Source organism: Pundamilia nyererei, unplaced genomic scaffold (genome assembly GCF_000239375.1).
Source record: "Pundamilia nyererei isolate P.nyererei 1_Seehausen unplaced genomic scaffold, PunNye1.0 scaffold00599, whole genome shotgun sequence".
NCBI lineage: Eukaryota > Metazoa > Chordata > Actinopteri > Cichliformes > Cichlidae > Pundamilia > Pundamilia nyererei.
Genome location: NW_005188000.1, coordinates 49,003 through 61,803, shown reverse-complemented (window position 1 = coordinate 61,803; position 12,801 = coordinate 49,003). Strand labels below are relative to the sequence as shown.

Below are 12,801 nucleotides of genomic sequence, written 5' to 3'. Positions count from 1 at the left end.
AAAAGTGAAAAAGTACCGGCTCTGTACTAAGAACATAAAAGCAGCTTCATGAATGACAATTCCATAAACCATTTTTGTGCAAAGCTAATGGATCCTTGTGCTATATTAATGTAATAATAAAATGACATTTGTAGATGGAATTACAAACTGTTTTGCAATCTAAATTCAATACTAATAAATAGACTTTGCTGATGTTCTACTTACGTTATTCAAGCTAAGAAAAAGAATATTCTTTTTCAAAAAAACAAAAACCAAAACCTAAATTGTAGAGGGTGACCCTGCCTCTAAACAGGTAAATGAGTAGGGAAGAGAAAGTGGATTTGGCAGGTGGGGGATGCCTAAAATCAGTTGTTTCGATTGAGAGCTCCAGTAGATTTTGTTAGTGTGCACAGTTGATCAGTTGACCTGCTGCTCTTTGTGAATGAATACAACTGTATTCAACCAGATGTCAGCAAAGGTTTTCATGAAGGAACTTCCAGGCTTCAAAATACTCAGTTTTCATGTTTGTAGTTTATTACATGGACGTGATGACAGTGTTTTAGCTGAAATTTGGGAGCCATTTAAACATAATGGAGATAGAGATTGAGGAGGCTGTGCTTTGATGGCATATGTGTGAAAATCGTAAATGATTGATGGAGGAAAGGTAGTGCTCCAAAGCCTTTTTAGACACTTCCCCATTCAAACGAATGGGGAGAAATTTGTTAGGTTTTTGGGAATTTCACGAAAACCTTGGACGAATTGCTACCAAACGTCATAACACACCATTCCCAGTCGAGCCGCACGAAACAATATAACATGTGAAGGTTTTCTCAAAGCTGCAGGACAAGTTTTGTGGCAAAATTTCAGGCAGCAGCAGAAAAAGTAGAAGAATAACTAGACAGTAATACTTTCTTCAGAAATTTTGAGTGTGACTATGCTGCTGCTGGGTCAGTTGTCAAAAATGTCAGGGGTGGGCAATTAATTTTTATAAGGGGCCACATGAGAAACCCGAGCTGTGTCAGAGGGCCACTTCAACAACAACTTGAACCTAAGTCTGCCCAACTTTCTTCCATTGTAAAATTCACTAAATTATATATTACGAATAGCTGGTACTGGTAATCAGAAGTATAAAACTAAAATAAAATTCTGTAAATATGTATATTGGGCTATGCTGTGTGAAATTGTCGTGCATAGATCAAATAAAACAAAAACAACCACCGAATCAGTGTAATTCATGTTCAAGTTCAAATTTTATTCGCCACATGCAAGTTGCCCTGCAGTGGAATGGACAACCCCCCCCGACCTTAAACACACAACGCAGACATCACATCAAGTCAGGGAACGGTTACATTACAGAAAAACGCTGAAATATACACTACAATGGGAAAGTACAAGAGGAAAAAAAGAGACCTCTTCTCATGCTGGGCTCCTGGGAGGACAGCATGAGAACAGGAAACAAAAAAACTCCTCTGCACAGACAGCACATAAATGTCCACAGCACAACATTATAGAGCACGTGACCTGCAACAGGGTCGGGTAGGGGGTGAGGAGTAATCCCAAGCAAATACAGCAGCCATCCTGCCACTGCGCCGACTCTCCAGCGCGGGCTCAGACCCGCCGTGTTCTCCAGGAGGGAACAAGCATCGAAGGCATTTGGAAGGGGAGGGGGGATGAGTGAGTGCTTATAAGTGTAAGTGTGTGTGTGTCCAGAGTTCAGCTGAGACAGTGTCCTTCGCCCTGTCAGGCTAAGTAAACAGTCTGCCAGCCAACCCAGGTGTCCTTGCATGGGATGGGAAGAACAGTCTAAACACAGTCGTTATCAGGGAGATTTTGTTCGGCTCCAGCCTTGAACCCTTGCCTTGCCTTGGTTTTTCTTTAATGCAAACAGCTCATGAGAATTTCAAAGCTGTTCTAACAGTCCAACACTTGTCTCTCAATCTCCCGTTGGAGAGCCGCGAGCTTCCCCATGATGTTATCAAACTTACGCTCCGTGATGTTGTCATTCTTGTGCTCAAAGAGCCGATTCTGAGAGCTTACGATCACAGTGAGCTGCTCCAAGATGTGATCCAATGTACGCTCAGAGGTCTTATTCTGAGTATTCACAGCAGCCACAAGCTTCTCCAAGCTCTTAACCATGCTGCACTCAATGAGCCCATTCTGAGAAAAGTACCTCCAGGACACTCAGGCTCACCTGAGCCCAGACTTCTCGTTGAGAAAAGGGTGTCAATAGCATTCAGAGACCAGTTGATCAAATCCATAAGTCTCTTTTAGGTTTTAGAGAACAGACTGTGAGAGAGTGTTCCAGGGAAAGTAATACAAAAAACACAGACAAGATAAGGACATAAGAGGCTAAGCAGGGAAGCTAAGGGAGAGGAGGAGAGGAGAAAAGTACAACCGCCTTCGCCATGAGCTAAACTTGATTAAATCTACAAACAAGAAGTTTATAGAAATGCAACAATACAATGACTTATGTCATGTTTTCCTCCTTTTCAACCAAGTCCAATAGGCACTCCTTAATAAACTCTCCGTCAGAAAATGCCTTACTGTTCCTGGCGATTTTGTGAGAAATTGCATAACTTGTCTGAACGGCTGATTCTCTGGTGGTGTGAAGTTTGGTAAAAAGTCCTTGTTGGGTTTGCAGTTTTGCTAGCAAAGCATCAGACACCCTTGCGTGTTCTTTTTCAGACAGATTTCTGTATTTATCCTCATGTTTGGTCGTGTAGTGGCGGTTCAAATTGTAATCTTTTAACACAGCAACCTGAGTACCACAGACCAAGCACACAGCTTTACGTTTAATTTCTGTGAACAAGTACTTGGCAGTCCATGTCTTGTTAAAAACATGATAGTCATTATCAACTTTTCTTTTCTTAGCGTGTGCTGACATCTTGAGAGTAACATCATTTATTGCTGTTCACCTTCACTCAAAGCTCGCATCACGCATATACGTCAATGTGGAAGTAGCGTAGCGCTTTTCAAAATAAAAGCAGCACCGTTGTATTGTACGCTCTACAGATATTTCAATAATCTATCTAGTTGTAATTTATTACTGGCCTCACGTGGGCCACAAAAGGACGCACAAAGGGCCAGATGTGGCCCACGGACCAGGTCTGATCTACATGGTTGGAGCAAAGAACTGCTAAGTTTTAAATACAGAGTCATCAGTACACAGGTGTGAGGGCCGGTTACTATAGTAACTCCGGTGAGTGGCAGGTGGGACACACACACACACTTTGCAGTTGGGGTCAGACACAGAGAGAGGGAAACAGGATTTAAGCTCTGAAACAAATTCTTCCCAAGGGAAAACTATAAGTCATATCTATAAAATTCTTTTACCTTGTGTGGCAGGAACTTCTAATCTACCAAATACTGAATTTTCATGCTTGTAGAGTTTACAATGTGGACACGCTGACAATATTAAGGCAGCCTTTCCCTCTGGTTTTCAGCTGAAATTCAGGAGTTAACGTTGTCTAAGAGAGACTTGGATGGAGGAGGCTGTGCTTTGATGGCATTTGTGAGAAAACCTTAAATCCCATCTAAATGAGAATGACACTGGATGAAAGAAGACAACGATAGCCATGGTTTGATGTATATATTATACATACAGGCTAAAGGGTTTGGGAGGGAAAGAAAGAGGGAGACTTTTTTTTTTTTTAATATTCTTCACTCTCAGGCTTTACAGCAGGTCATGTGATCATTCAGTGGCAGGAAAATTCCCAGAAAAATCAAATTCTTCATGAAACTTAAACTGCTCTTATGAAAAAAACATAAAAGATATCAAAATACGGATTTAGTTAATAAAAGTTCAAAGTGTTGTGACCTGTGTAAAGTGTGAATGATGTTTCTGCGACAAAAAATGCCTGAGTGGTAGGTATGGGTAGGGCTGCAAAACTGCCCTCAGTTTGTACCTTCTTTTAGACGCTTTGCAATTCAAATGAATGGGGAATATTCCTTAGTTTTTTGTGTGTATGGATCTGTGTGTGTGTGTGAGAGAGAGAGAGACTGAAAACAGTCATATTAACTTAGCTTAGATGAGTTGAAATGTGGGAGAATCCACAACAAACAGGTAAATGGTTTCAGTTCTAATCATCCAATCAGAAAAGTTCATTCTAAAAGTCATCAACTGATTTCAACAGCCCAGATTTGAACAACTCGTTTTCTGAAGAGAAAGAGAAAACTAAGCCTGAAGTTAATGTGCCAATCAGAATGCTTTGTCATTCCCATACATTTAAATTCACCAACTGAAAATAACTGCCAACAGCTTTCAGTTGAAGTAAATACTGAGTACACTTCTGCTGGGTCAGTTGTGAGCAGACATCAGGATCTACCAGGTTGTAAGGAGGGCAAATCAGAAGCGTGAAAAGTGCTGTTACATTGGCACATTTAATAAAAACACTGGCTCACTTTAAGCCCTGACTATAGCACACAATTTTACCTCTTTCATCCCTTTGTATGTCACATCTCCTGGTGATTAATACAACAGCAGCACTGCCTCTCGTGTGTTTCTGTTTAGGCGCACAGTTTGATGTGCAAAAGACACATACTAGATTAAAGTAAAGCGCTATACAAATACAGGCCATTCACCATTACTCTCTGACTCCTCATGTCTGAGTGGAAGGCTGAGGCAAAGCAGCAGGCGTTGAACAGAAAAGTGATGTTAGTGTGACACAACTACATCATAAATGTAGTGTTAGATGCTAAACGTTAAGATACTTTCAATTAAATTGATAAAATGGCGCCGTGTTACAGATGTGAGAAACGGTCTGGAACAAAAACGAGAAAAACAGGACGAGCTGTTTGAAGAGTTCTGCTCTTACACTGCCTGCATACAACAGCTGGAGCTTCAGCCTTGTTATTTTTTTGCACAGGAAGACCTTTAAAACATGTTTAAGTGTACACTTTCCAATGGTAAGAAATCTGACAACAAGTTGCAATCAGACAAAATCAGAACATTTAATCAGAAAAAAACGCAGTATAGAAAAGACAGGGTTTGATTTTCAGGCAGAAGTAGATACTTTCATATGGATGTATTACAGCTGCGCGAGAATTTGAATTGAATGTAAGATTTTAATGATTTATATGCTTCTGAGTAGCTTGATCTATATTATTCTAGTGATAATATCTATGAGATTTATTTTTAAATCTTCAAAATCATAATAACTATAGAACCAAACATTTTCAGCCATAATACATAAAGTACCATAACAATGAAATATTTGAACTGCATAAAATGTCAGCCATTACATACTTTGATAAAGTTTCATATAATGACTGGTCCTCTCCATGCTCTCAGCTACTCTCAGGTAATAGTACAAATACACAAATATTCAGCATAAAACCATTGATCACTTTTTTCTTCAGAGATGGATTATTTTTATTTTTATTCTCAAGTTCCAGATTTGACTTTTTATTCCAATGGATACGTTCCCAGCACCAGGTGGTGTAGTCACGGGAATTCCTGAGCTTCCAGGACTGATGATGATTGTGAATATTCTGCTCAAGTCAGAATAAAAACAGAAAAAACTCATTTGCAAGAAACACAGAAAGAAAGAATAACTGACATCATATAATCAGAAATGTCCTCTATGTTAAATGACAGATTTAAGGAATCATATTAAAAATATTCAGTTTAAAAAAACAACTTTAGTAAAAATAGATGAATCATGTGGCTGCAGCCCAGCCTGAACAGTGGACGCCATCTTTACTTCTATTTGACAGATTTAATTTTGATGATCTGGTTTCCTTTGATTTCTACATCTGCTGAGAACGGCATTTTATCCAGCAGCCTGTCCTCAAAGCCGCCCCCCAGGCTGACACCCAACGCTCCTGCCAGCAGGGATGAAGCCACCACAAACGGCTGCACCTCGTTGTTATGGCTGAGCTCCGCCTCCAACTCAGTCTGCGTCCCGCTGGCTTTTCTGATCCCGATAATCTCGATGGTGACGCTCTGGACTGCAGCACTCTGAACCTGCACACAAACATCAGGACAGGCTGAGAATCTCATAAACAGCTAAAAAGCTAAACAGGTCGACAGGTAGCCCGACTTTCAGAACCACAGAGAGCTCACGAGGCATCGATGACTGGTTCAGAAGAACCCCACACTGCCATTAAGACCAGGACCAGATTCTTTCTGAGTGTTGCTTTTAAGTAAATGACAGCAAAATATGACTGGCTGCCTTCAGTGAGTCTCTAATCCTGCTGATGACCTGCTGGTTAGTGGAAAATGAACTCTCAGAATAAGAGTGTGGGGGGTTAAACAGAGTTGTACAGAGCTGAGAGAGTCATCAAAGATACCCATGTTACTGCGTCTGTGTGTCACACGCTGCCTGGATTAAAACCAGCAGCTACCTTTAAAATTTTGGTGGAATCTGTTGAGTTCAGCGATACTGAATCCTGGAAGTGACTGGTCTTTACGTTGGTCACCCTGGCAACGTCTCCACATGATACTCCTCTGAGATGCTTGATGTCTTCACCCCACAAGGTGATCCTGATTGAACCGGTGTCGTCTTCAAGTTTAAAATCTTGCTTGTCTTTCTTTCCTCGTCTGTTCTTCACTTTGATGTTTTCAACGGAGCCGATCTGAACAAAGCAACAACATGTGAACAACTCAGGATACAGAGACTCAAATCCCATAATCGGTGATCACAGACTGAATCTGAAAGATGGACTTTAACTGTTTGGTTTTGTGTTGTTTGTTTGTTTGTTAGAGATGGAAGTGAACATATTTAGATGAAAGGTTGAAGCTCTAACTAATCAGTTAACAGCAGCTGAACTTATCGTTGGAAAAGTGACTGTACAGAGGTCCTGCTGTGAAGGTGAGTCGATCTTTCAGAAGATCCACACAGCTCATCAGCCCGCTGTAGTTTAAGCTGAGCTGGAGATATCGACAGGTCTTCTCTTCACTCAGTTCAAGTTTAAAAGGAATTTAAAGCTCATCATATTTCAACAATCCGAACTTCTGGACTCTAATAATAAGTCTAAACACTAAACATGACCACAGTCAGGCTTTCTTTTTGTTTGCTGGCTAAATAAAGCCAGAAAAACCAGTCTGTGATAACAGGTATCACAACTGTTAACTCTGCCTCTCCGCCTCGAGCTCCGTGCATACTTAGGTAAACACACGTGATTAATACCTCATGTGACTTCTGCACAAAATGGATCAAGCACCACCTACTTCCTCCCCTCACCCCCAGCCGGTTACAATAGATGGCCACCCCTCCCTGAGTCACAGAGGTTTCTTCCTGTTAAAGGGGAGTTTTTACTGTCACACTGAGCAGGTGTTTACTTTGAGGAGGTCACCTGATTGTTGAGGTTTTCTCTGTAGTATTGTAGCGTCTTTGCCTTACAATAAACTGTTGCCACAAATCAGACAAAGGTAATGCTTCAGAAAATCATCATTCAGGTGATTTGATCATCACAATCACACAGAAGAGTAAAAGAGGCACATTTGTATTAATATATTTATATCACCACTCAGTGCTCCTGTTTATAATGTGACAGCTGCACAGTAGAGCTCCAAGACTTGAAACTACACACAGTTTAAAGTCAAATGAGACTTGGGAATCTCTTCAGGCTGTTACCAGATCAGACTGGGAGGAATTTTCTTGTTTAAACAGGAATTTTAGGTAATAAATATAAAACTGTAACTGGTCAGTTTCTAAGTGTTCCAGCAGCAGTGAACAAAATAAAACATTTATACATTTAATGCATCACCATGTGAATATGAATACATGCAATCTGCTGCCGTAACTTCATCACACATTAAACATACTGCAAAGAAAACACGGAGCTTCCAGTTACTGTAAACCGACACTCTGAACATCAGCTGCTCCAGACCAGGTGATGTGTTCAGCATAATTTAGCGATAGTGCTTCATCCCGGTAAAAATACTACCACTGTTGTGACACTGAAAACTCAGACTTCAGGCTCAGCTGACCTCACTAACACATTAATCTGGCTTCATAGCACACCCCTCTGAGCTTGTGAGGAAATGGCCGCCCAAATGTTCTGCAGAATATCTGTTCACACTTACCTCTGTCACTTTTCCTTCAACACTCACTAATGTCTTCTCCGCTGATATCTTGGCCTGTTTGATGGAGAAAACTGGAGCCTGGAGATCAATGAGCATCCGAGCTTCCATCTCCAGATTCTCAGGAACATCAATCTGTGGTGTCTTCGATACTTTGCTTAATTTGGTCACTTTAATGTCATTTCCCTCCATGATGACCTCTCTGAACAGGTAGCAGCTCTTCTCCTGGATGTCTTGATAGCGCTCTCTTCCATACACCATCACTTTAATACTGGCTGTTTCATCGGCCACCCCCAGGTTAAAGAAAAACTTTTTCTCCTTGTTTCTGGTTTGATATGTACGCAGACCAGATTTCTGCACGATTTTGCCACCAATTGCTTTGTTTCCAGGGTTACCACTGGCCTTTAGTTCGCCAATGGATATTCTCTGAACACAGATGGAGAGACAAAAGTAATAGCCCTGATAGTGGCCTAGCAGGTTTTGACCAAAATATTACTCTATTACTGATCTTTATATTTGTTCACACATTAACAGCTCGGTTGTCCCATCAAACAGAATTCATTCTAACATTAGTCAGCTAAAAGTCACTACACTATTACCTGGTTGTTACCTTTGTAAATACATGGATGTTGCATGGTTTTATTTCCACCACTGCCTTGCTATGACAGAGAGCCCCACTAAAAGTTGTAATGTTTAAACAGGATTCAGGTAACACTGAACAGGAAGTGCACCAAAATAAAGGAGTTTATTTTTCATTCCTGATCTAGTGATCAGGTCTAAGGAAAAATATTTCCTGTTGTTTTACTTAAAGGAAATTAAGAGAAATCCGCTCACCCATGACTGGCTTTTCCTGTCCTGGAAAAGAAACTGTGTGTAAATGCTCAGTTTGTCATGATGGAAGTGTGGAAAAACTTAACATTTATGGATGTGTGGTTGTTTGCTGGAGGTGCTTTGATAAATGATGTGAAATATTTCATTAACCTAACTGACATATTTAATAACTGCTACCTTTTGAGGCAATCTCCCCGGTTCGTCTATAAAGAAGAAATAAAACGGTGAGTTTTCATACTGTTTTCTTGTTACTGGAGGAAGTGTTAACATGTTTCACAGAGCTGACCTTTCGCTGTCAACTTCCCATCATTTTTGCCTTCAGCCTCTTGCTCTACATCTAAAGAATCACTTGCAGCACTGCTCTTACCTGTAACACACACATCTCATCATAACCCCACCTTAAAACAGGTAAATATCAAGCACAGTTCAGCCGTTATTTGCAAGTCTACCATCCCAGCAAAATGCAGTTCACCAAAGCAGACCCAGTGTCATGCTTTTAGTATGTTCACTCACCAGCTTCAGATTTCATATCCTCTGCCTTTGAATCAGTTTCACTAAGTTTCCTCTTCGTTCCTAAAAGAAATGTTTCAGAGTTCAACACAGATTATTAGATTATCATTATTATTATTACTATAAATCTGACGGGTTTACATGATGTGCAATTTTTTTTTATTTTGGAATAAAATGCATTGTTCCACAGATGGTCACAGACAGTCACCACTATCAAAGTAGCTTTAGGAGTATAACTGATCTTTGTCTGTGTGGGGTCTCAGTCATCCAGGTGATGCACCTGAGCTGAAAGCAGCTGCTCTTCTATTTTAGAAGCTTGAAGATGTTTCTGAAGTCCACCTGGAATCCATCCTGACATCCCTCCCAGGTGATTCGTGTGGCTCATGGGATGCTAACATCTAACATGATTACAGGGAGTATCCATAACTCTATGGACCACCTGCAAGGTGACAGCAGCAGCAAACCCCACCAGGGTTTGATGCTGCATTTCAGATACCTCAAGACTTGGATGTCAGAACTCGGTAGTAGGGATGGGTATCGTTTAGGTTTTATCCAATACCAGTACCAAACCGGTACTTTTGAAATGGTGCCGGTGCTCAAACGGTGCTTAAAGAATGAAGAACACAAAATTGGTCCAAAAACCTCTCATGTTTAGCTGTTTTTTTGTAAAAAGACAACAATGTTAGCCTTTTCTGCAGCTATAGGGGATTTATGGTATCACTCTTGGCTGGAAGCAGTGCTTAAACAATGGAAAAAATACAAACTTTGTCCAAAAACCTCTCATGTTTAACCGTTTTCCACTTTTTCTTTGGTCATTTTACCTTTTTTGGCCAGGGTGAAGGGAGTATCTGCCATCAAACAAGAAGACAGCTGCATGTAGCTATGATGATGTTTGCTAGTTCACCTTACATGCATTAATGTAATAACGTGGTTAGCCTACTCAACGTAAATTACACTCGAACAACATTAAGCTACTCACGCAGAGAAGAACGGCTGCTGCTGCATCATCATCCTCATCATTTCTGCTACACTGGCAGGGCTAGGGGCCAGGACTCTCCTCTTCGGGTTTTTGGGGGATGTTGCTAACTCCGGGTCCGATAACAGGCACCACACCCGCCGTAGATGTGCTCGGTGTGAGGTCTCGCAGCAAGCTATCAAATACGGTGCATTTCTCTGCTTTTAAAAAAACGCTATGCGTCGCCAGGTGTTTCATCAGATTCGAGGTGTTACCTCCTTTGCACAGTATCACAGTATCAGCTTAAAGCACTTGTTGCTGCTGAGTTTGCATCTTTTGCTGTGAAGTACAGCCAGACTTTTGACTGCTTCGCCTTGGGCGTTTTTAATCTGTAGCTCTGCTCTAAAAGAACGTACGTACCTGGGCCCGCCTACTACGCTTGCAAAGGTAAAATGATTGGCTGGTATGCAAAGTGTATGACATCTCAGGAAAAAAAAGCACCGAAATGTGCGCTGCTTTTCGGTCTGGTTACTACCGTTTATGTCAGAACCGGTGCCATCATGGCACCAGATACCGGTACCCATCCCTACTCGGGAGTCGTGTCAGTTCCGAGTTAGTGCGTTCTCATTTTAAAACAATGTTGGCTAACGTTAGCACATTAAACTGGAAAAGCACCTTGTTTTCTGTGATCACTTACATTAATCATGAAACTCACAGACCTTCTGCAGGAGCCTGATATTAACCAGACCTCATCCCACATAGCAAGCAGGTCTGGCCTGGATCTGGTATCAAGCCGGCACTGCTGGCTGACTTCTGGCATGATAAGACATATGTCATCCAGATATGGGCCAGGCCTGGCATAGATGGCACTGTCTATGTGATGGCATGCCACATCTGGCTCGATTGTGGTTTGGTTTATGTGGCCCAGGCTCATAGAAAACAGGCCTGGCCGGGATCCGGCATCAAGCTGGCACTTCTGACTGACTGGTGTCATGGCAGGGTGTATGTCAACCAGATGTGGGCCAGGTCTGGCAACGAGGCCACTGTTTATGTTCCTATTTTAGTTAGAACACTCAAATGCCATGTTGCAATACTATACTGCTATGGTAGCCAACGTTTCAAATGCAGTTTTGACAAGTTTGTGAGTGTACGCTTTATCCAAAACCTAGTGAGGGTTTGCTCATCTTTGGCACTGGGTGGCTGTAGCTCAGGCGGTAGAGCAGGTCACCTATTGATCGGAAGGTTAGTGGTTCGATCCCTGGCTCCTCCAGTCTGCATGTTGTGTGTATGAATGTAGTTAGGCAGCACTCAGTTAAGAGAAAGTGTGTGGCTGGGAGAATGTGGCATGTTGTATAGGGCACTTTGAGTAATCTAGGAGAGTAGAAAAGTGCTATATAAGAGTCTGTTCATTCACTGTCTGAACAGAGTTTTGTCATGTTACTTTTGCACTATTATGTACATGTTGTTATTACATGGCTTTATTAAGGTACACATTAAGCTGACATCTGGGGCCAGAGCTGAAATTGTTCTGGGCCAGAACAGGGCCAGCAGTGTGTCTGCAACTGGCCCGTGGCTGCTCACAACTTACACATGGCCCACATACCGCAAAGAATGACGGCCCTTTGGTGGCCCAGACCAGGTTTGCCAGAGGAAATCCACACATGGGCCAGCAAAGGACCAACAGTGTGTCTGCAACTGGCCTTGTGCTGGCCCATGTGTGGGCCACCTTTGGCAAACCAGATCTGGGCCACCAAAGGGCCGTCATTCTTTGCGGTATGTGGGCCATGTGTAAGCACATTGTGTGGACCAGAGCTGGACCATGCCAGTTTTGCTATGTGGGATGGTGTGAACTCACCTTTTTTCTCAGCTTCTGCTTTGCTCTTCAGTTGGTCCACAAAGGGGCGCAGCAGGTCCTGGACTCCAGGGTCTTTCCTTATCTTATTCATTGCGTTCTTGATTCTCTGGATAGACTCGTTCACTCCATATTGCTTAATGATTTTTTGGGGCATCTCTCTTTTTAATTTCTTCGTCTTCTTCTGTTTTGGGATTTTCGAAACAAACTCCCACATCTTATCGTACTCTTTGTCATCCAGCTTTGCAAGGATTTCAGTCAGAGCTGTTTCCCACTGTTTCTCTGAAATCGCTGCCATCTGCGACACAAAAGCAGAAACACATTTCTTTTTACGTTAGTGCATTTATCTGAAAGCTACTACTACAGTTTATTTTAGTTTTTACCGTTTTCTCCTTTAAACTTTATTTCAATAATTGTTAATGTAACGCAAAAGTTCACAAAAATGAGAATGAAATGAAATCGGTGTGTAATGTCACAGCAGGCCCGTCTTTTATAAAGGGGTGGGCAATTAATTTTCAAAAGGGGACACAGGAGAAACTGGAACAGTTGTGGAAGCTGGCTCAGTAAACTGAACTCTGCTCAATATGAATATTTTGTCTTTGTAAGCTGCTGCTGGTCTGAGTATCTACAGTAAGCTGTTTTCTGATC

The 12,801-nt window shown here is 41.7% G+C and overlaps 1 protein-coding gene across 1 annotated transcript; it reads right to left on the bottom strand.

Moving 5' to 3' along the window:
* Positions 1 to 4,918: 4,918 nt before the first annotated feature.
* Positions 4,919 to 12,447, bottom strand: LOC102214029 (uncharacterized). Its single transcript, XM_005754588.2, has 8 exons — positions 12,157 to 12,447; positions 9,350 to 9,409; positions 9,123 to 9,203; positions 9,014 to 9,039; positions 8,840 to 8,860; positions 8,009 to 8,431; positions 6,325 to 6,555; positions 4,919 to 5,944 (listed from the first exon to the last, which is right to left on the bottom strand). Exons 1-8 carry the CDS (start codon positions 12,368 to 12,370, stop codon positions 5,684 to 5,686), a joined length of 1,317 nt encoding a protein of 438 aa, XP_005754645.2. The 5' UTR covers positions 12,371 to 12,447; the 3' UTR covers positions 4,919 to 5,683.
* Positions 12,448 to 12,801: the final 354 nt, after the last annotated feature.